The sequence below is a fragment of the Tinamus guttatus genome, unplaced genomic scaffold, assembly GCF_059628265.1.
Source record: "Tinamus guttatus ecotype Peru unplaced genomic scaffold, ASM5962826v1 Tinamus_guttatus_pri_ptg000753l, whole genome shotgun sequence".
NCBI lineage: Eukaryota > Metazoa > Chordata > Aves > Tinamiformes > Tinamidae > Tinamus > Tinamus guttatus.
The window spans coordinates 786,172-810,665 of NW_028289287.1; the positions used below are offsets into that span (position 1 = coordinate 786,172).

A 24,494-nucleotide genomic window follows, 5' to 3' on the forward strand; every position below is an offset into this window, starting at 1 on the left:
CAGCCCATTCTTAGGCTTCTAAATACATGCTTCATTTCAATTTCATGATACAAGATACATTCACATAATAAGACGGGCATATTTATTACTCTTTTTTCCCTCTTTTGTGCTGATATGGCAATATGAAGAATGTGTAATTTGGCAATGTCTCCCAATGCTTCTGGCAGAAAGACCAAGACTGTAGGCAGAAATATACTGCACTGTGCCTCTCCTCTTTGGCGGATGTCCTTTGTGTTATCAATTGATGCATGGGAGAGCAGTCTGTATTCTTCACAAATCTATGCAAACTATAATCTATCTAGAGACTTTGACTAGTTGAAAAGCTAGGATGTGTGTTCTGACTTTGTGTGCAAGAAATTTTTGAGGATGGACCTTAGTCTTAGAAGAAAGGCTGGCTTCCTATGTATTTATTTTATAGGTAGAGGAATATTCAAATCCAGTCTCTAGGTTCTTCAAACAAACTAAGTAGCCTGAAAAGCTGATCTCTTCTGACTCTTGTTTAGCAAAATGGGATACACTAAACACCTGGACTTTGTTAAACCTGCTGGGGTTTAATGATACTCACTGTTCAAGCAGTGTGCTTTAATTTCGTGGCGTTAGATCAACAGTCTGTATAGATGCGATGTTTAAAGAATGCACTCTTACTGAAAAGTGTTGAAAAGGTTGTTCATACAGTACAGAAAATGAACAGATAAATAATTCTATACATTTTTAAGATTCAGCATAAAATTTCAGTTTGCAAATTTGTTTCTTATGTCTAGATTCAGTCAGATCTTCCAAACCCTATAAGATCAAAATGTTATTCAACTTACAGGTTGATTTTATTTTACATGTATGTTAGAATTTATGTGATGATCTTACCTTTTTGAAAACAGGTCGCTGTTAATGGTGAAAGAGTTCATATTCCCTATTCTAGCAGTTTCTTTGAAGTCACTGTCTATGGAGCAATAATGCATGAAATAAAGTTCTCTCATCTTGGACATAATCTCACGTTTACTCCAAGAAACAATGAGTTTATTCTTAAAATTAACCCGAAGAGTTTTTCTTCAGGAACGCATGGACTCTGTGGTAAGTTAGTGATTTTTAACAGCTTCCTTTTTGGGGTTTACATAATACTAAGGTTATTGGAATTTTTGTAATCTTGAACCTGTAAACTCTGTAACTGAGCTGATCCCCTGTTGTAGATCTTTCCACTATTACTCAATCAGTATTTTTAGGCGTTGTTAGGGTAATATGCATTTATGAGATAGACACATGCTTACAGTGAGAAGTAAGGGGGTTTGTGAAGCGTGTAAATACCTGAGAGAGCTAATTCTATGGTATCAGACTTCTCTTTGAGAAATTTGCTTAGATGAGAATTGCCATTACTATAGAGAGCATTACTGTGCTAGAGCTGCATTATTTCAGCAGTTCTGTTAGACCTCAGAATTCTTTGAGGCTTAAACAAACAAACAAACAAACAAACAAAATGAACTTCATTAGTATTGTTTCAAAAATGTAGAAAAGCTTGGCCTGGACTTTTCATCCATGACTTCAGGTGCTTGATGGATGCAGGGATTTCGGATCACGGTCACTCAGCCGTCTATATAGAAAGGGAATGGGAGTTGAGTGACCCTCTGGATCTCTCTTGTATCTGACTATAAAAAGAGATAGTGATGAAGCATCTAGCCAAGGTGTTTTTATAGTTTACTTGGATTAATTTATGTCTTTTCCTGTTAGTTTTATTCTTTCAAATTCATTATCTCAAGGATGGCATTGCTGAATTATCATAATGCATGATGCAATTGTGCCCATTACCTAGCAGGTGCTTCTAGAAATAGGCAAAGCCACTACTAGATCCTGTCTGTGAACCTGAGAAATGTAGTAGAACTGAAACTGAATTACAAACACTAAATCTAGCAAAACTTTACACCAAGGTGATCTAGTAGTTGCTGATCCTGTATTGGATGATGTTTGACTTGAATTTGGCTTTCAACTCATTACAGCTGAACTGAAAGAATTAACTTTAACAGCCTGTTTCTTTTCCTAGATTACCACTTTTAAATGTTACTTACAAAGGAGAATTGCTTCCCCTCACAAGGGTTCTAGTATGCAATAAAATAATTAACAGCAAGCAACAGCAGAAAAACAAAAACAGTTTTGAAGAGTCTTACTCTATTTTTCACTCTCTTGTGTTGCCATAATCTCACTGATTCCTTAGCATTGCTATGATACCAGGAATACAATACTTTCATGCTTCCTATAATAAATAAATAGGAAAAGTGACTCAGGATTTTTATGTCTACGTTGATCACAGCTACGAGAAAGGTTATTCATTCCTCTTCTCCTTGCAGTTCACCAAGCAGCCATATCCAATTCTCTCTGCCCTGTGCCTATTTTTTTCAAGATTTATTACTGATCAAATTCAGATGTCTTATTTTCTTTTTATTCTCCCTTCTAGGGGTGTGTGACCAGAACCACGCCAATGACTTCATGTTAAGTGATGGCTCTGTCACTCCTGATAGCAGCATATTTATTCGTGAATGGACTGTGAAAGAACCAGGCAAGATCTGCGAAATCAGGAAAGAAGACAAATGCTCTGAACATGCTATTCGCCACTGCAGCATCCTGCTATCTGCTCAGTTTGCAGAATGCCACCAAATAATCTCCCCCAACATGTTCTATGAGGCATGCCAAGAAAACAGCTGCTATGAAGATGAAGCCTGTGAAATGATAACTTCTTATGCACACATTTGCAGGGCAAATGGGATCTGCATTGACTGGCGAACAGCTGAGTTCTGCTGTAAGGATTTTACAATACCTTAAAGTTGATATAGAGATTGCTATATTTCTGCTTATGAAAGAAGCATAATATTCATCAGTACCTCAGAACTTCGTCTCCTTTCAGTCATACTTTTAAAGAATTGAGTGGTTTGGCTTGGAAATCATAGTGAGTGTCTGGGTGTTGAATGGTGCCTGATTTCTTTACTTAGAGGAGGGATCAGTGTACAAACTGTACAACTTTATGACATGGAGTTCTATCATTGTTTACAACTTGCCTGGGTAATTCTAGACTTCTGAATGTCGTGTAATGAGGCAGAATTTCCAGTTTAATATAAGTTATATTACAGGTCAGATGCTAGGTTTATTATGCACTGACTTTCATGTTATGGAAAAGATGTTTGATATTAAAATACACAGCTTTGCTACTTATGCATGACCAGAAGGATAGTCTAAGAAATACATGCAAAAACTATGTATAGGCAAAGACAGGCCCCACTAAACCTTCTGGGGGCCAAGTCTGTACTAAGAATCTGCTCCAGTTCTGCTTGTTAGGTTTGTTTTGCTTTGGTACAGACAAATGAATGCCTGTACAAGGCAGACAGGGAAAGTTGGAATAATGGAAGCACTCTGCTTCCTGTATTTGTCCCAAGTACCGACAGCACAAATTAAAACTTTTCTGGATTCTCTATCCTTACACAGATTCGTACGGGCATCAAGACTTTCTGAAAAATCACTTCACTACAAACAAGGCCCTAGATTTCAGAATATGAAAGGAGAATCAGGGTGATTTTAGCCTTATACTTCCCCATAAAAAATGGGGAAACAGACACTTTCTGCAGTGCATTTTCTTTCCAGGGTATGTCGGCTAGCTATAAAAGCTAGCTGTAATTCATATTGCAAATATGGTTGTCCTTCTGATTGTATTTGCTTGAGTCCTGGAGAAGAAGAGTTTACATTTGCTCTAAGAAGACAGTATAGGAGTTATGAGCCTCACAGATGTCCAAAGCCTAATAGAAAGCAAGGAGAATACGCGTGCAAGTACCAAAATAAGCAGGTTGTTGTTTTGTACATTCTTACAAACCTAAGAATTTCTGCTCTATCATTCTGTATTTTTTTTCCTGACAACCTATTCCTATTATGAGGCATTGCATGCATATGTAAGGATCCTACCAAAAAAAAAAAAAAAAAGCTTAAGTGCCAGTAAGTAGCTCTTGAGATGGCTTATTCTTCAACTTCCGTTAGTCTCTGTATAGATGGCTACAGACGTTCAGATACTTGCCCACAGTGTTTCTGGTTTAGCCAAGTATATGAGATATGTATGGATGTAAGTCTTTTCCTTCACAACTAGGTTTTTGTGTAGTGCTTTACTGTCCCAGTTATTTCCTGCACCTCCTATCTTCATTTTTTTTTCTCAGTAGTTGTAGTAAATTCTTGTTTCCTTGTTTTCTTTCCCTCTTGTTCCCCATATTCTTTTCATATCAGAAATGAGCCTGTATGATACCACAAAATCTTCATACACATGGTTTTGTTCATGTTTTAAGTTCAGACTGAAGGAATTATGGCACAGGAAAAAAGGGAGGTGAATGTGCATTTGGCCTGAGTCTCCAGTTAATGTCTTGAATAATTCTCCAGCAGATGTTTTTGAGGACAATGTGACTGTTGCTGACTAAAACTTCTAAGAAACAACATGGTCTGTTTAGAATATAGTAGTGGCAGACAGAGGGAGAATTTTTCTAGTCCTAATTTTGCTATTTTCCAAATTTAGTGCTTCAGACAGAATTTGCAAACTGTAATATCCAAGGCAGAGTGTCAGTGTTTCAGAGTGTCTCTGCAGTCTTAAACTTCCTATCTTATTGCACAGTGTACCAGGATAGCCAAGAAGCAGCCCAGTTTAATATTAGTTACAGAAAACTGTCATTAGTGTCTTAATGCTAGCTTCATCTTCCTCCTTCAAGCAGGTGCATGTGTGCAACTATCAAACTATAAAATTTGCCAGTTACAGAGACATTTTACAGGATAAAAGAATGATTCAGTAGACTGTACAGCTTAATCATTCTACCACTGCATGTTTAAAAACAACAGCATCATTATAAATGATCTTCCTTCCTTCCCTCTTTCCCAGCTCCTGGGAATCCATATCATTTCTGTAGTGTTTGATTACACTACAAGTTTGTAGCATTTTTGTCATTCTGTGTTGGTGCATATGAAGCAGCACAAATCCTCCCTGAAGGCCCTGCCTGGATGGGTGAATATCCTGGACTATCCTGTAAGGGCACAGCCTGCTTTCTAGTCTGTGCTATTTCTACCGCCTGAATTTTCCTTGATCTTTTTTGGGAGAGAGGGTATGTTAAGCAGCAGCTTCCGGCCTTCCAGCCTTTTGTCAACTCATGGAAGGAAAGTTTACTATAAGGTGGAAATGCATAGTATTTTTCTGGTCCCCATACTTAGGCTTGTGTTGGAGCAACTTGTGGCCTCCATTGCTAGCCCTTTAACTCTGAGTCATAGAAAATGCAGCCCCTCAAGCAGACTCACTACTTACAGTGAATTTCTGCTGACCAGGGTTTCCACTTAAATAATATTGGAGGGTTTATCTTTATGTAAATATCTTAGGGATTTCTAACAAGTCACTGCAGTGCTGTACGAACATGTGTTGGGATTCAGCTTTCAGTGGTGAGAAAGCATTATTCATCTGGAAACAGGATTATTCACACAGCCCTTACTGGATGAACCAAGGTATGTTTAGTCTGTAATTACAAAAAGAGATGGCAGCTCAAGCAGAGGTGACTAAGCCAATTATAAATGGCTCAAGTATCAGTAGCAGTTAGCAAATTTTGTCCATAAAGCAAGGATACTCGGAGAGAAAACTGAGAGCAGCAACAGTTGCAGTTGTTAATCTTCATATGTTGACATTTCTGAGTGCTTTTCAGCAGCTATTTGATGTCATTTGTTTGCATTGTGGGCATGCCAACAAGATACTTGCCAATACTAGCTTATGGATATATGGTAGCTGAACAGGTAATTGATCCTGGTATTGCGTATGAAGCAAATGGATATTTGATAATGTTCGGAAAAGATGTAGTTCTTTGAACGAGAAGCTGGTTGCAATCAACTACTGTGGGGATTCCAGGCAGGAGGTTTTGCTTGGGAACAATGCTTCTCTGCAAATGGAGGTCTTTGTGTTTTGTTTTTCATTAGATCATTTCACAAGCCCAAGTTAGAAACAAGCATGTAACAGGTTCTGCCTGCTCAGCTCAGAGGCAGTGTCACTTGGGAGAGAAGCAGGAAAAGGGGCTGGAAGGAGGGCAGAAGCAGAAGCAAGGGATAAAAGAACCCCTTAAACCACCTCTTCCAGTGAAGGATTTTTGTTGTGAAGCTATGCCTGGGATGATCTTCTCCTTTTTATTTGCTGTGTAAGCAAAGACCATAGTGACTGAAGTTTTTAAACCATTATTTTGCCAAATTGCCAAATTGCCATTATGGGGATGGCTTTATGATTACCTTAAGCTGAGCTCGGCTCAGAAAGCCAGTTGCTCTCTTCCTCTTGCATCTCTAATCCATGCATTCCCATGTCTTTCATTGTGCTGGCAATAGTTCTTATGTACTGCTTGGTGAGTACTGAAAACTAGTTGCAAAGTAAAAAATGTGTCAGTGAAAAAGAACAGCAGGGGTGAATATTTTAAGTAAGAGAAAGAGGTGCCCCTTTTCATGGCAGCATCAGTCTAGGTAGGTTTAAACTGAGCTTAAACTACTCAAAAGGTCATTGGAAAATCTCCCCTAGAGATATTCCTTTGGGCCTGTTCAGCTGGAGAAGAGAAGGCTGAGAGGGGACCTGAGCAGTGTCTAGAAGTACCTCAAGGGAGGCAGTGAGGAGGATGGGGCTGGCCTCTTTTCAGCGGTGGCCACTGACAGAACTAGAGTTAATGGCCACAAACTGAAGCACCAAAAGTTCCATAGGACTTAAGGAATTCTATGATACAGGAGACTTGTTAAGGGATGTTTAACAAAGCTGTGCCTGAGCAGTGCAGGGAGATTGAATAGCAATGACAATAATACACTATATAATAATACACTATGCTGTCATTGTCCCGGCGCATTCTTCGCTCCAGTTTCAGTATCTCTGAGGCTTTAACTGTACTTTCTGCTGCATTTTTGCTTTTTGCATCAGTATAGTGAGGCAAAAATAAGCCAACAGGAAGTGACGTCAGGCCAGTTGCCCAATTTGAACTATATTATGCTACTGATAAAGAGTCAGCGTCATCGTCCTCTGAAGGGAAGGCTGCCTTTCTTCACAACCTTGAAAAAATCAACTTAGAAAAATGAACCCAGCTTTCCTGAATATCCACTTAGGACTTTAACCAAAGTTGCGTTATGTTGTCTGATATGTCTGAACCACAAAGTCAGGGTAGATCCCAGCACAAACTATTATTCTAAATCTTCCACTGTGTACTTAATAAGTGATTTATTTATTTATTTTATTTTGATGGACTCACACACTTTCTGTAAATCCTTGCAGGGGTTATTTTCTCCCTAGCAATATCTACTAAGAGTAGTTAGAATACTTCAAAGGGAAGATAACCAGATGTTGAAAGTTCAGTACTTTAATCTGCCAATCTGCTTTACTGACCCTTCGAAATATGCTAATCATAGGTTTACAGGAAAATATGTTTCTCACAGCTTTTGTCTTGCTATTCTCTTTTTGGAAGAGGAAGTTGTGTTTCGGTGGATATAAGAAATTGAGAATGTAATATCAGTAAATGATTACAGCATGTATCAGACAGATTAGTAGTTTAGGTAGATTTCATTTGAAAGTAATTTGGCAGAAGAATTAGAAGTCTTCTAATCACTTGGCTTCTTACTTTTATAGTAAGTTTTTCCCTTTAGCTAGCCTACAGTCTTCCTTTTCTTTCCACTCAGAAGCAATGAGCATTTGAGATGAACAGAAATTTAAGCAGCCAACTAGCATCAAGGCTTGTTCAAATACATTTTCAGGAGGCTGACTGTGGGGACTTTACGTTCCATATCCCTTACAGTAATTTCTATGCAAAAACAGAATTATCTGCAAATAGTATAGGATCTCCAGAGCACAAAGACAGCAGTATGTCTGACTGGCTTTCTACAATACACCAATTGTTATTTTAGAATATTTTTTGGGCGCTGTTGGAGTTTATCCTATGTTCTGATGCTGTCTATGAGCCTCTCATCGTCTACATTACCAAGGCTAAGAGGGTACTTCCAACAAGGGCATTCATATCAGGTCATTTATATTTCTTTTGCAAAATTGAACTGCCTTCTTTCTTCTTTGAAAACCCATTGCTTTTACACAGCATATTTTTCACATACCTGGCTTGCTAGTGCTAGACAAAGGGAAGAAAGAGAAGGGGCTATATGAACTTTTATGAACTACCTCAAGGACTTTACCATTAGTATTGTTTTTGGTTTGGAACTGTCTATGGACCAAGGCTAACAGGTGTCAACATTACCCTAAAATAATCTTATTTTGTGAAGAGGTATACTAGTTTTGCTTTAAGACTACTAAAGGGAAGCAAGTTGATATCCAGTGTGCTGAGTATACTTATGGGAAATGGAATAGAAAAGTGTATGATATGCTACCTTGACTGGTGCTGCAGATGTATTTTTACATATGTTCATTATAGCTGAAGTGAGAACATCACAGTAAATAAACATTGGTGCTTGCCATAGTTATCTTATATTCAGCAGAATTGTTTATAGGAATGATTTCTTTCTCGAAAACTAATAGCTCAGCTGATGGTGGACAAGATTCTCAAATTATGTCAATTCTCCTATTTTACTTAGATGATCATTTTGTATTTTTGTAATCCAACCAATATATTTCATAAGGGTTTTGAACCTTCCATCAGGTTCCTAGGACTTTTTAAGCTCCTCTGTATCTTCTAAAATATGATAGCTGTCCCTATGCACAACTCCAGCACATTAGAAATAATTGAATTTAGAATAGCTCAAAACAGAGCAGGCTTAGCCTTAAAAGCATTTTTTTTCTGTTTCCTTTGGCTATGGTATATGTAGACAATTCAGCTGATGAGTGCCTGTTTGATTTGGAGTTCAGGTCTTCTTTCATTAGTCTTTTTAAGTATCTTTTGTCAGAGAACTATAAAAAGCTTTATAAACCTCACAAAAGGGACAAAATGGGAAATAAGAAAATATCTTTTCTAATGGAATCTGTAGAGAACAGTTATGGAGGTTACAGCAGTATGTAGCACAGAATTAGTGTACATAGGTTCCCTGAGTAGCTGTAGCCATAGTTTTACGTTTGCTTTGAGAGATGATGATCTTAGTGTCATGAACTCACCAGCAAACTTGTGTGTGTTAGCTTAAGAAATGAAACTTTTTTTGACTGTAGGTATTTCAGTTAATCCAGCAGATTTGTTTTTGAAGTATCCATATATTCTGTTCTTGAGCTTTCTTTAATCACTTAGAAACATTGCCAATTGCCCAAGACTTCTTGTTTAATACAATAGTCTGTCCTGGATGTCTACCAACCCTGCACAGTTACCAATTATTCTCTAATACACTTGGTTCTGATATCTCTTACACAGTCCTGAAAAAAAAAGAAAAATTGCTAGATATTCAGCTAATGTAAACCCTTGTAGCATTGCTACAGTAAGTACTGTTATTCTGATTCATACGACCTGAAAATGTGGCTTGGTGATTTTGCATGGATGTTGAGTTAAGCATGTATTCTCTATCATTTTTTTTTCTACAGATTTGTTTACTTTTAAAGATGTATTTTTCAAACTTGTTAATATCTGAAGAGGAGAAAATATATTCATGAAGATCGTTTTCAAAAAAAATGGACAGAATTCTAAAGAAAGCATAAATGAAAACATTGCTCTGCATTTCAGATCTCGTCTAACAAGTTTTTCTCTGTCTCCCTGTAGCAATGAAATGTCCCACATATTTAATATATGATCACTGCCACAAAGCCTGCATGAAGCACTGTGAGAATAGTACTGAGCTCAGTGTCTGCACGGATTATCCCACAGAAGGCTGTTTCTGTCCACATGGACAGGTAATTTTTAACAACAGCTGTGTTGCTGAAGAAGACTGCACACAATGCATCAGTGAAGATGGCACACGCCACCAGGTAGCTATATACGTAGCTTACTGTTGTAAGGGGTTGGGTTTGTACCTTTGAATGCTTTTTGATTTGGACATTTTATTTACTGGCTTATTTCCTCACAGTTGGCTGGTTGTCAGCCCCGTGTAGCCTCCTCTGTGTGAAACTAGATGAGCTCAGTATAAAATTCACATGAGGGACTCTACAGACCTGGAAATGCATGAGAAATCTGTGTGAAGAGAAGGCCTCAGAGAAAAGAGGGGGGATGGCATAAGTCACCATTTACCAAGATAAGCACCTCCATTCAGTAGGCTTTTACCATTAATGTCAATTTAATCAAGAAACTGGAATCCCTGATCAAAATCACTGAAGTGTATTGTCTTCTCAAAGTGATTGGTGTTGAGCAGTGAGAGTAAGCTGAACTTAGGTGAAGTTGTATTAGATCTTCTCCCTTTTTTTTCCATCAAATATATGCAGATGAGGATCATTCATTTGATGAAATTTATCATATTATTTTTACTTGAAAAGGGCTGAACTAATTGCAATCCAATGGCAAAATGGAATGGAGAGGTTCCAGGTGCCACTCTGCAGTTAGAGACTGTTCATTTTCCTCTTTAGCAACATACAATAAGTGCACAAGCTCTTTGTTATATCCCCTCTTCCAAATAACATCAGGATTGTTCCTCTTCACCTCCAGCCAATCAACTCTAGGACATCTTTCTGAAGTCATTCAGTCCTCTTAAATCTTCAGCTTTCTTGTGAGACTTTAAGGGAAAGGAGATTTATTTTTCAGTCCTTTATGGACATCAGATTTGGGTCATTTTTGGACGTTCTTATTCTACTGCCAAACCTGGTTTCACAGACAGATCTCTTTTATAACATATATTTTCTGTAAGGACCAGAAGTCTTTGTCAATAGTATTTAGTGTTTAGTCTGTGCTTTGCATGAAAAGATATATTATTACAAGTAAATGAACACGTGTGCTCTGAATAACTTCATTTTTTTTCATACACACATTTAGACTCACAGTTCAGCAACAAATTTTTAACACTGATGGTTAGAACAAATGTAAAAAAAATATTTTTGGCTTAAAACATTTCTCTCAAATACTGTTTGCACCAAATTAACATAATGACAGCATCAAACTTGTAGAGGAAATGTCATTTTTAGGTGCATTAGAGTACCCTAATACCCTCCAGTTTACTGGAGGAAGTGTTTCGGACACTATTGGACCAATGCAAGTGGTACTGATTGCAAATTTGCATGAGGAATATTTGTTTGCCCGTGCAATACGCACATACGCATCAGAGAATTGCTCGGACCCCAGAGGCACGCAGGTCTATGCTTGCAAAGACCATCCCGCCCGTGCCGTAATTTATGCATTAGTGCCACCTGCTGGTATTTGCAGAATACAGCTAAGTGACTAAATAGCGTTGCAGTAAAAACGATTTTGCAGGTTTCCTACTGCAGGACAAGGCAGAGTCCTCCTTCCTGGCAGAGGAGGAAAAACGTAACGAATGTGTGTTCTTTCATTCAACAATAGTGTGGTTTTGGTGCTGTCTTTGAAAATGAAAGCCAGGTTTTTGAGAAGGACTGAGCCTATGTAGGTCTTAAGTACTTGCATTTTAAGTTACAGAATCTCCATACATTAGATGGCAGTTTTTGTTCCATTTTAGTTCTTTATTCTTTATTTTAAATGTAGTCTCACTGGATTTGTAGAATACTTAATAGAGCTGGTAAAAGTCAATTGAAAAAAACAAACAAACAGTAACTATAATACGAGGAAGAGAGAGAAAAAAATCCATTTATTTCTCCTGGAAGCTCTTCCCACTTTCTCACTCTCCTCCTCTAAACTTGCAGTGTATGTAATCAATGCTCTAAACTCAGATCAGTTGTGCACAATTTCCATTGAGCCCGAAAACTCTAGTCATTTTATTGTTGTTCTAAATGAAATCATTAGTGCAAGTACAGATTAAAGAATAAGGTCTGTATGCTTTCCCCAAGTCCCCAGGCAATGTGGTGCAATTTCCACTTAAATAATTTTTTCAAGTGTTTGTGGAGAAAAGCTCAGTATGTCTCTTGAGAACAACATCTGTAGAGATATCTACCTACTTGTTGTTGCAGAAGTTCTAAAATTCATGTGAACTGTCACATACTCCTTAATGGGGTTTTAACTCTGAAAATCTGCAATATGCATCCTCCTGGCAAAGCTTACATGTGGATGGGGTCATCAAGAGCCAGGGAGGCTCAGCTTACACAGGCGTTCTGCATCACAGTGTTAGCAGTGTGAACAGTATATTGAACAGTGAAACTAGTTGTGGGATATGATTTCCTGAACTTCTCTCTTTCCCTCAGGTGTTCTCTACTGCTCACACCTTTCCATACCATATAGGTGCTTGGGTTTATGGGATTGTCTATGCCAGCATAGAGCTCTACATAGAACAGTGCTATCTCCTGTCATTTCTGGTATCAGAAAGAGGATCTTACAATGATGAAAAAGCTGCTAGAAAATTGAAGCTGATGGAAAGATTAGAAAAAAATGTCATGATTCTTGCTGTGTCCTGAAATGTCAAAATGCATTTCATATCTATCTCCAAATGTGGGTGTTCTCTGTCAGGTGCCTTCTCAGGACTCTTTACTGCAAATCCATTGAATGTTCTAGCAGAGGGCTTGTAATTGCTTTTCCCAAGCTCTGAGAAAATGGTCTTCAGTAGCAATATGTTGATGCAAGCTTTCTTTGCCTTTTTTTTTTCTACTTTGTCATCATTCTCATTAACTAATCCTATGTATTTTGGTTCCTAAGCTTTGTTAAATCTTTGGTTAGCTTGTTCTAGGTTGCCTCTTGTCTTATCCTTGTAATGCTGTTCACCTTTGAAAGCAAAATGCAATTTTTACTGTCTTTGCAGACCGCTATAAGATGTAAGGTGCATATATATCTAGGAGTGCAGTTAGAAATATGCTTAAATGTTGCTTTTCTTTATTGTTATTAATGATGATCTCAACACAGATTTTTAAAGCACTCCAGAGTACTCCAGATCACACTTTTCCCTTTCATGCCACCCTAACCTATTCTACAAATTCTTGTACAGAAGCTGGATCAATTTTGCAGATTTACTTTATTGTCTATAATTCATCTTTTCACTCTTTTCGATTCATGCGGCTGTTACGTGTAGTCCTCATAGATAACTGCCTGTTTAAAATCAAGGATTTCCCTCCCTCTCACGAGAGGCAGGTGGTTAATTGTACATTTTACTTGTTATTTTTGGTAATGTACTTATTATGATCAGATAATCACAAAAGGAGTGACAGTTTCTGATTTGGGACTGATATTATTCATCCAGTCTTCAGCCCACTGGGAAATGAAGAGATGAGACCTCAAATATTCTTCATAATAATAATAATAATAATAAAGTTTATTTCTCTACTTAAGTACTACTAATTTGGCAAAGCAGCCACTTCTGTGTATTTCCAAAAATATCTCGATATCTCTATTTGCCTTATTAGCACTAAACATCTGATCACGGTATGTAGTTCCATGGTTATATTGTTACTTGTAATAGCTTGCAATTACATTTATACCATCTGAGAATGTTTCATGCCTAAAACAATAGTAATTCCTTATCCCAATAATGTGTTTTTTAAATCACTTGCTAAATTGATAAATTACAGTTATTTCACAATTACTCTTTAGATTCTAACTGTTCACAAACAAGCAATTCTTTTATGTAGTCTTTTTTTTTTTTTTTTTTTGGATTAATTTTGTTCACCCTCATCCACTTCCATCACCAGCATGCTTAGTATGAGCAGTAGTAGAACTTAGTAAGAACTTAGTAGAAAACTTAGTATCTAACTATTGTTTTTATGCAGCACATGGAAATATGGATTCCTGCCAATGAACCCTGCAAGTTCTGCACGTGTCTTGACAACAGGAGAGTAAACTGCACTGTCCGACCTTGCTCTACTGTCAAATGTAAATTGTTTTAGCTCTAAATATGATTGCTGTTTGATGATTTAAATATGTTTGCTGTTTGTTGCCTGTTCATCTACTTCTTATCCAAACATGTTTTGTGGGTGTTTTATTCTTACTCCAGTTGTTGAATGTGGTCCCTGTGAAGTCCCTCGCCTGCGCAGAGATCCTGGACAATGTTGCCCAGAGTATGAGTGTGGTAGGTTCTCACAACATACTGGGATCTACTTGCCATATATTTTTACTAGGTGATTTAAAGACATAAAATTAACATTTTCATTTAATAATATTCTGTGTTTTAAACCACTGAATGAGTGTGTGAGAATTATGGACAGGGGAGGAACAAGAATCTGCATTCACTTCCCACAAAGCTTGCCCCTTTGTAAAAGATGCAGAAGGGAAAATCTAAATGATTTTTCAATTATATTTTTTGAATGATCTGTATTAAATTAAGCACAAAGAAAGAAAATTAAGCACAACTTTAGAACATTAATGCACATAAACTGAACCCAGTCTGTTCTCTAAGTTATTTTGAAAACAAGTTCTAACCTGCTGCACTCTATTTCAGATTTTAATTTATTTCAGGATTTAATTTCAGAATTTAGGATAGCAATTGAGTGTAGGGAAAACAACCTAATGGGGGTGGATGGACTATTGGTCATATGTTGTCTTAAAAACTCTCTCAATTTCTTTTTAGTCTGTGACCTAGTCTCCTGTGATTTGCCTCCTGCCCCTGACTGTGAGTTTGGTCAGCAGCTTGCCCTGAACAACCCAGGAGAATGCAGACCAAATTATACATGTGGTAAGGTATCTTTTTAAAACAGAGTAACAGTGGTATATTCCATTTGACAAATTCCTTTGAGCTTTGTTCTTTCCCTCTACAAGATTTCATTTGGAGCTAATGGACAGGACATTTGAAGAATTTGCAAGAAGGATGTCATTGGCACTTCTTGAATACGCTTTTGATTTAAGGAAAAGATAAGCACTGCTGTCTTGGATGTGTGTTTTCTGACCCATATGCTTCCTTTAAAATCTCTTCAATTGTTTGTAAGAAAGAGGAGCATTTCCTCAGGATAAGACCTGCAGCACAGACTTTGACCTGAGTCTTTTATATTTGCATTAATTCTTAGCCTTTAAGTAACTGTATAAAACTTTATAGAAACAAGAGAAGAAGTCATTCTCCAGAGAAGTCATTGTTCAGTTGCAGCGTTCTGAAATACTGTGTGCTTAACATGGTGCTTCATATTTTTTTGTTAGCCTGTAACAGAGAGGCATGCAGTTTAATTCAAAGTCCTTCCTGCCCACCACATCGAAAATTGACTGTTGAGAAGACTGAGTGCTGTGATAAATTTGAATGCATCTGCAGCTGTACGAACTCAACAGTGAGCTGTCCCACTGGTTATTTATCTAGGTCTCTCACCAATGACTGTGGCTGCATATCTACCACCTGCATTCCAGACCAGGTAAGGGAAATGTACTGGGTTTTCCACAAATACGGATATCTTTTATATATGGAGTGACAATACCACAGTAGGTGTGACGCTAGATGTAAACAAGTTCCAAAGCTGAGTATTAGGTAATGATACAAAGGCATTTTCAACTTATGTGCATGCAAGGAAAATAAACAGTTCTCTCATGCTGGGAGTGTTTTATTATAAGCCTTTATTCAGACATATTTTATGCATTTTTTTTTGTGACTTTGAGGTTTTCAGAGTCACTCAAGCATTACAAATTTCAGAGATAATTCTGAGATTGGAATTCGTTTCTGTATAACTCAGCTATGTGCATTTGGATCAGTACAGTTACCATATTTCAGAATTGCATTTTCTTTCAATCATATAAGAACACCTCAGACCCAAACTGCTTTTGCCCTTTGATTGCCTTTGCCTGAAGAGGCATCATATCTCATATGAACTATACTGCCACTTATAAATTTTTGCCAAATTAGCATTTGACTGTGTTAAAATATCATAGAGTAAATTTGTCTTTTATATTTCTGACCATTTTATAAGCAAGTATAGTATGTTAAACTTTAAGATAAAGTTTCTTAGAAGAGAGTTTGAAAGGCAGTGTAACCTCCACTGGAGAAAACTTATCTTACAACTTAGCTTAGATTGCACTGTCTTGCAACTTAGATCTGAGCTTTATTTTCTGCTCCTCAGCACCTCGTGACCTTGCATAAGTCATTGCATTTCTCTGTGCATCAGTTTCTACACTTATGAAAAAAAAAAAAGGGCTCATGTCTTTAATAACATGATATAAAATATATCAATTGTGCAATTTAAGAGGAGGCACTTTTTTCTGTGTCATAACAAAAGCAAATTAATGTTTGTAGTTCAATATAATACCTTTTGTCAGATCAGCTGAAAAAATTCTGTGTGCATGCATCCTTCTTCATGACCTTCTCTTCTCTAGAATCAGATCACATCCAAATCCTGGACAACTCCACTGAAAGATAAAAACCTCTGTATTTATTCTTTCCTAAAATAGCAGTTTTGACTGCATTTATTTTCCCTTCTTCAGTAGTGTTGCCAAAGCTTAAAGACCTACCATTTCCACTGGGTTCAACATATTCCATATAGTAGATGTCATGTCTTAAAATGCAGTCTTTTAGGACCAGAAGTGTGCCCATTTCTGTACTGATTGTTGTATTCTGTAGGTGTGTGTGCACAACAACATTGTCTACCCCATTGGGAAAACCTGGGAAGATGGTTGTAGAGAATGTGCTTGCACTGGTATGAAAGATGATGTCACAGGACTTCAGATGATGGAATGTCATGAAAAAACATGCAATATGTTATGCTCTCGGGTGAGTAACATTTAAATTAATTCATTACCCAGTGGAGCCCTGTTCTCCCCTGCACAATGAAGTGAAGGCCAGAAGAAGCTCATTTGTCATTTTTTGCTGCCTCAGTGCAGAAACAGAGATGAACTATGTCTCGTTCTACAAACCACCTAGTTTTTTAAATTCTTGCATTAGGATGTACATAGTATAATTCCCCTTCACCTGCAAATTTGAACAGTTGACCAAACAACAAACGTTCTCAAATATGAGTTGTAACACTGAGACCTTCTGTGGCTGTTAAAAGCCTGCGCACAATGGTCCCTAGACACATTATAGCTGTTCCAGCTTGAATGGCTCTGTGGGAATTGCAAGGAAGGGCATAATCCTGCAATTCTTGCAGAGTCCTCTAACTACAAGGCACATATACTGCTTCTATATTGCATTCACTGTGCTGGCTCAGATGCTGGTGCAATGTTTTGGGGTTTCTAGTACACTATGTGAGACAAGATTCACTTATTTTTTTCTGCTCCATCTTTTTCTCTGCTTGATGGGTAAACAGTGAATTTCAAAACAAATATGCCATGCACACTTGCCAAACTTCCAAATTGCTTGTTTCAAATTCTCATTTGAATTTACTTTAAATTGTATTTTAGTACATCTGACTGTGCATTTTAAGTTTGACTATGAATGTTTCAGTTATGTAAGTTGTCAGTTCTCTCTTTCTGAAGAGAATCAATTTTGTTTTTCTGAAGTCTATTAAGCTAATCGTACCTCGGTTTTAAAGGAATTTCAAATATCTTAATATCACTGTGTTTCAATATTACTTAGCTTCCAGCCTCCTTATCAGAACAGAGCTGGACAGACTGTATGCGTGTGAACACGCAAAGGTGTGATCTAAATATAAACTGTCTTTTTTTTTTTTCTTCTTTTTGACTATTTCCCCACACTTTTTCTTGAATACTGCATAATTCCTTAGAGATATACAATATTTCTTCTTTTATCGGTATACCAAGTGTTATGAAATCCATTATTATACACAATACAGTGAAAACTATGAGGGTAGATATGAGAATTTTCAACTCTTACAAGCAAATTCCTTCAATTTTCTTTTGCAGAACAGACTTTGTTTTTTTAATACTGCAATGATTATGAAATATTGGATTTAAAATATCTGTATGCACTTTGGCTCATAGCCATGACTTGATCAATGATCTATATTCTAGTAAAGCTTTGGTTAGGTAAAGCTACAGATTCTGGTCAAAACAGCCTTAAGTATTGCAGTCTGAAAAATATTTTCTTAAAAGAAACAAACAAAAAAGCTTGGAGGGCAACAGACAATATTTTTGGGCAATATTCTGCCACTTCTTGCCCTCCTTTAATTAATTTAATTGTGTCCAAATACTAGTGACTGAAACCCTCACTGTTGGATTCTGGAGAGTTCAGAGGTCTTTTTATTAACTTATTCCTGATTCAGTGAATAACCACATCAAGGACTACAGCAGTTCTGCAATCTTGTTTAAATTATCCCTAAGGGTTTTCTTTCAGTTAAGATACAGGAAACTGCTGACATTGAAGACTTCCTTTAACTCTGAGTTATCACTCAGATGAAGTTCAAACATCCTCCTGCTTATTGGTTTTATTTACATTAATAGGTTTTAAACTTGTGCAGTATGATTGTTGACTATCTCACTGATTTATGTGAAAACAACTTATATTTTGTTTACATAGAGAAAAAAAAAACACTACTCTTCTCCCAGATATGACAAAATCACACTCAGATGTGCTCTGTTGTTACAGAATTTAAAGAAACACTATATATAAAAAAAGAAAGGATATTTAACTGAGATGCACCAATCTTGAAATCCTGTAAAGATATTTAAATTAACAGCAAACACAAAACTTTCACCTGCAAACAAGATATGGATCTGCTTCATTTTATGTCTTGGTCCCCTCCCTTCTTCTATCCTCTTCTATCCTCCTGTCAGTTTTGAGAAAGCACTCAGATAATTGCTGTAGTCATTACATGTGCCACAAGAAGAAGCGGTGTCTCTGCCTCCTGGAGGCTATTCCGTAGGGATTTCTCTGCACATGCAATTCCAGTATATCCTTCTAGAGAATAATGATGATAAAATGGATAGCAATTTTCCAAATACCTTGAAGTGACTAAAAACTGAAAGTCATTTAAAAACTGAAAATCTTGATGGGTAGTATTTCAAACATCTAGCTTGCACTTTAAAACATAACTTACTATGGAAATTAGAGAATGGTGTCTTAATTTTTCTGGAGAGTTAATAATAGAAAATTGACTCAGGGATAAATGAGTTTAGTTCCAAAGCTGTGCTGATTCATTGCCGCTTCTTCCTTTTGCGCACCTCTATAATGCAATCTGAAACACTTTGTCTTTATAATTTACTAATGCATACATGGAATTGCTCACATACAATAAACCATAATGTTTGGAAATAGATTTTGCTCAGTGTTGCTTAAACAATTCAGGGCACTCCAAACTATTTTTCTTTTACCTCATCTCTTTCCATTCCTTGCTTATCTAATTTTTCTTTTTTGTCTTGTAACAGATCTTTGTGTTATTACATATTTGTTCAACTCCTAAAAAAAGCAGGTATATTCTTGACTATTTCAAGGCTTGGAGTTTCTTGTTTTGTTTTGTTTTGTTACTTGCTTCATTTATTTTTGTGTGTATGTTGAGCACCATCAGCGTTTGCTGAACTCCTATGAAGAGTGATCCATATCACACCAGAGAAGTTGATCTTACAAGAGTGGGTCATCAGTAAGGATCAAAATGAACTGAGGAAAAATATTACCTAGAATTATTTAATTCATGTAGCTGAATTGGTTTTCAAAATATAAATTAAACAGCAGCTAATAAGATGATAAGAAGTTTTATGACTAGTGTACTTCCCTCCCACACCCCTTCCCAGGTAATGTTAGCCATTTAAAAAGTTGTTGAACTGGATGGAACACTTGTTTGTTTTGCAATAGTAGTGTGTGGCCTTACAGTTGTGTTTTAAAATTTCCTTTTCCAAAAACAAACAAAACAAGCATTAAGCATTTATCTCAGGCTTTTTTTAGAGTTAATTTTCTCATGTATCTTCTCTTATTCCTGAGACTTTTTCTTTCTTTCTTTTTTTTTGTCTTATAGGGATATAAGTATGTCATCCAAGAAGGGGAGTGTTGTGGAAGATGTCAAAAGACAGCATGTGAGGAGCAGTTGTTCTGGTCACGAGGTGATGCAGATGCTCGTTTACATGAGGTAAGTCAGTCAGTGGTGGTGTGAGCATTTTCTCTTCTAGCAGAAATGCCCTCAAATCATTTGTATTCCAGAGAAGGCAAAACAAACAAACAAGCAAACAGAAAGCAAACAATCAAAAAACCATAAAGCAAATGCAAGTAATTTCCTTTAAGGCAAGAAACGTTGAAAAAAAAATTCTTGTATGGGTAGGGTGATTTAACCACTCGGTTTTGCTAGTACACAAATTTTTTAGGCTCTAAAGAAGCTATCTTGTGACGTAAAATTAGTAACTTCAAAAGAATATTGGGATAGGATGGTTTTCAGACTGAAGATTATTTGTTTAAATTATCCTCATTAATTTATGTTATTCTACAGATAACAGGCAGATTGGATAGTGGATTGCTTGCATTTCATGGTCCTATTCAAATAGGATATACTATTTGGTGCACATTGAAATGGGGACAATAATTATCATCCCTTTGCTAAAGATAATGGCTCCAGGCCAGAGCAGACTGCAGTGGTCCAGGCCACAGTTGTTTCTTTGCTCAGAATAACAGTTTATTTTCAGCAGTATGTCTCATCCCCTTTAATTCCTTTATGTCTGTACCAAAAAGTCAAAAGGGAAATGAGTGTATACAATGCTATTTTAAATGTGTTGCAATAAACCTACGACTCTGGAACCCTCAGTGGATATCGGTTTCTTTTCTTTCCCTCAGTTTTTAATTTTTTCAGACTAATCCTTTTGTCCTGTCACTAACCCAGCTGGCCAGCATAAGTCTTTGTCTACTCCAGTAGCACTAAATTTCTTAATCCTACCTGCCGGTTTGCATTTAACAAAGGAAGGCAGAAATAGTAAGTTAAATGTATTTCAAATAATGGACCTTCTCAACACTCTTTTCTTCCTAAAGTGTTATTCATTATAGTGTTTCTGCATTTATATCTACATGCCATTGGGAAATCTGTGCTGTTAATATTTGCTTGTCTCTTTCATTTTGAAAAATGTATCATTTTCTAGCCCTGCCTTTACCAGGATACTTCTTAAAAATGTTCAATATTATCTTCTGTTTCATAAAATAAGCATTGAAAAGCTATATGCTAATGTTCCACCATGTCTTAGTGCTTTCTGTTGTCCTAAATGAAAAATGGATTCTGGAACATCTGCCCTATGAGGAAGGCTGAGAGAGCTGGGCCTGTTCTCCCTGGAGAAGGCTGAGAGGGGACCTGATTACTGTATAAAAATACTGTAAGGGAGGAAGTGAGGAGGATGAGGTCAGACTTTTTTCAGTGGTGGCCAGCGACAGGACAACAGGAAATGGCCACAAACTGAAGCACCAAAGGTTCCACAGGAACTTAAGGAAAAATTTCTTGACAGGGAGGGTGACAGAGCACTGGAACAGGTTGCCAAGAGAGGTGGTGGAGTCTCTTTCTCTGCAGATCTCCAAAACCCACTTGGACTCAGTCCTGTGCCACATGCTCTAGGTGACCCTGCGTGTGCAGGGCGGTTGGACTAGATGACCTCTATAGGTCCCTTGCAAACTTTATGATTCTATATTCTGATGTCTCTTTCTTGCTGTGTACTCTTTCAACTCTTCTGTCATTAATATCGAAGTAACTATTTAACAAGTGAGAAAAGTACTCATTCAATTTCCAAGCAAACATATATGATCTTACAGTACTGAGATGTGGGGCTGGAGTCTCATATTAACCATTCTTAAAAAGTCAACACTGATCTACTCTGTAAGATTGTCAGAGTAAGGATTTAAAGGATTTATGAGCACTCTTGAGTGACAAAATATTCCTGCGGAAGTAAACATACACTATGTAAATCAGCATATCACTTGTGACTGTCCTTCCTTTATCTGATGGCACAAACATTGCTGCATACTGTAATATAAAATACTTCCATGTTTTCCTGCCAGGTTGGCACAAAATGGCGATCTCCATTCAATCATTGCATTATCAATGAATGTGTCCAAGTGAACAATGAGGTTTTTGTGCAGCAAAAGAATATTTCTTGCTCTCAGATGGATGTGCCCAACTGTACAGAGGGAACTGAATTACAATGCAACCAAATAGAAGACTGCTGTCCTTCCTGCAGATGCGGTAAGCATTCATATGTGTTAAGTAGAACCACTGGAAAATTAGTCAGCTGACATACTGATCTTCTGTTTCTCAACTTTAATTTCAGAAATGTTTATTATGAAAACCTAATAATAATTTGAATCTCTGCTGTATGATTTAGGCATTGAGTCAAATACCACCTTATGCTATTACTTCCTTTTTCTAAGTAATATTAATTGTCTCCCTTTTAACTACCTATTATTCGTCCTACTTACTAATGCTTTAGGGAGACATGCCGGACAAGTTCTAAACTAGCAAATTATGCCATGTTCCTATATCGTTAAGCAGTTAAAATGGACCTTGACATGCTTCTGGCCTAGAATGCTTAGTTCTCTCCCAAAAACTTTGCAGGCATTCGTGAACTTTGCAGGTTCACGAATTAGAGGGTTTCAAGGTCTGCACCACAGAGGCTTTTTGCATGCAGCTGTGCTCTCTTCTGAGCACCAATGAGCATTGGGGCTGTGGCTTTCAACTATCATCGCAGACATGGGTCACGCTATGCCAGCTGGCCTCAGTCTGGGAAGACTCCCAATCACATTTATTTGACAAGAATAAATGCTACCATGCTATAAGCAGTTAGAAGTGTGAGGAATAAAAGTAAAGACTGCAACTTGGAGGAAGTCTATGACTGCCTCTTCTGAGGGGCAGAACTTCATGCCTCTGAGAGGCATGAACTGAAAGGGAAAATCCGCATTGTACCATGTACTTGGGAAAAACAGCTCAGCAAGGTAGGTTTTAAGGTAGAATTCAGGATAACACTGGCAAATTATTGCCTTTATAGTCTAAGAACTTAAGTTGTCTGTCTTTATATTGAGAATGGATCTAGTGACATAAAATAGATGAAAATAAGTCAAAAAGCATATTCATGGTTTGTTAAATATAAATAATGGCACTAAATGGTGTATTATTCTCTTTTTCAGTACCCGTGAATGGTTGTCTTTTGAATGGCACTGTTATTGGGGTAAGACTCAATTCCTGTTATTTGATATGTCAGTAAGATATTTCAATATTTTAATGAGCATGGGTAGAGCATAAATTTTCCAAAAGTTCACAGGACAACTTTGTTCGGTCAAAATCTCTGCAAATGAGACTGTAGTAAAAGCAGTGGTAATGGGCTCAGTCGACTATGTTCAGTTCATGACTCAGCCACAGGCTTCCTATATGACAATTAATATCTCTCCAAATGGGGACAATAGTGTTTCCTCATCTTGTAAGGATGTGCTCAGAAACTGTGGTAGGGTGGACTGTGTGATGACTTGTAGTCTACCAAACACACAGGAAACTAGCTGTGAGGGATATTCTCAAAGGTGATCCTTGCCTACGTCAGGGAAGGAAAAACATCCCTTATTTTACATAGAGGATAAAACAGATTTAAAAAAAAAAGAATGGAAACTCTTGCTCCACCTGTGTGGAAGAAGAGGTATTCCTCTGGCTATTAGCAGAAACAGGAAAGCTGAACTCCCTTGCTGTTTGACCTCTGTCTGCTTTCAGATTGCTGCTGATATGCCCTCAGAGGAATTATTTTTCTCAACTGCATATTTAATGTATAGATTAAGATGTGTTTAACCCAATCCATGACACTGGGAAGCATTGGAGTTAGGCATCTGATCTCATTTATGCTGAATTTATCTTTGGAGAGCTCTGTCAATTGTCTATTGTTTTTCTAAATCCATATTCTGGCAGAACCTCTGGTGTCAAGGAACTCCAAGTATTCTCATCATTCTCCAGGGAAATTGGTCCTTTTTACTCATTTAACCTGACTTTTAACCTATGTATTCTATTATCTATGCATTTATTCCTTTTTTCCATTTATTTAGAAGGTAAGTTTGCTCACATCTCTTTAGTTTTTTGTGGTATGGCTGAAAAAACCTTCCTCCCTCTATTTTTCTCCATATTCTTTTCATTTTTTTCCCATATTCTGTAGGCATAAGCTTATGAGTTTATTAGAACTAAAGTCTTGTAATCAAATATACTTCATTCTGTACAGGAATTACATTCCTGTGGAATTAAATCCAAAGAGTATCTCTGATTTTCTATCAGAACATTTGGAGAAGGATTGTAAAGTGGCAAAACAAGTAATAATCTGCTTTCTTTCTGACTCCTCTATTTGTCTTCTCTACGGTATGTTGTCAAAACTCATTGTGGTATTTTATGAAGTTATAAAGATCAAATCTGTAGAGAATGTCATACAGTTTAATAATTTTGACCTCCTGCCACCTTTTGTTATCCAGAATGTGTACCTATGTTCTGTATTTTTTTAAAAGTGTATTTCCAATTGTATACTGTCCTTTAATGAACCATGTAAACAATTTTTTTTCTCTTCCAACAGAATGATGTCTACTTAACATGTCAGGAAAAAAAAGTGGTTTCTTTCCTCTCAAGTGGTTTAAAATATTTTAAAATAAAATAAAGCATAAGAAAATTTTGAAGCAAATATCATGTTGGACACAAAACTAGAAGTAGCTCTATTTTGGATATCTAAAATCAAAATATTTTAGCTTCTTAAATATTG

At 37.0% G+C, this 24,494-nt stretch overlaps 1 protein-coding gene across 2 annotated transcripts in view; it reads left to right on the plus strand.

Annotated features, from left to right (window-relative positions):
- The window catches only part of VWF (von Willebrand factor), a 126,512-nt gene that overhangs the window by 86,813 nt on the left and 15,205 nt on the right, over positions 1 to 24,494 (plus strand). For both annotated transcript variants that reach the window (XR_015914061.1, XM_010225239.2), the window contains 11 exons: positions 876 to 1,068; positions 2,441 to 2,782; positions 9,681 to 9,886; positions 13,727 to 13,829; positions 13,951 to 14,025; positions 14,524 to 14,628; positions 15,084 to 15,289; positions 16,486 to 16,635; positions 19,772 to 19,882; positions 21,781 to 21,964; positions 22,903 to 22,943. Coding sequence is in view for 1 of the 2 variants with exons in the window: in XM_010225239.2 (XP_010223541.2) it covers positions 876 to 1,068; positions 2,441 to 2,782; positions 9,681 to 9,886; positions 13,727 to 13,829; positions 13,951 to 14,025; positions 14,524 to 14,628; positions 15,084 to 15,289; positions 16,486 to 16,635; positions 19,772 to 19,882; positions 21,781 to 21,964; positions 22,903 to 22,943 (1,716 nt within the window). In the remaining variant the exon portion in view is untranslated. The remainder of the gene's footprint in view (positions 1 to 875; positions 1,069 to 2,440; positions 2,783 to 9,680; positions 9,887 to 13,726; positions 13,830 to 13,950; positions 14,026 to 14,523; positions 14,629 to 15,083; positions 15,290 to 16,485; positions 16,636 to 19,771; positions 19,883 to 21,780; positions 21,965 to 22,902; positions 22,944 to 24,494) is intronic.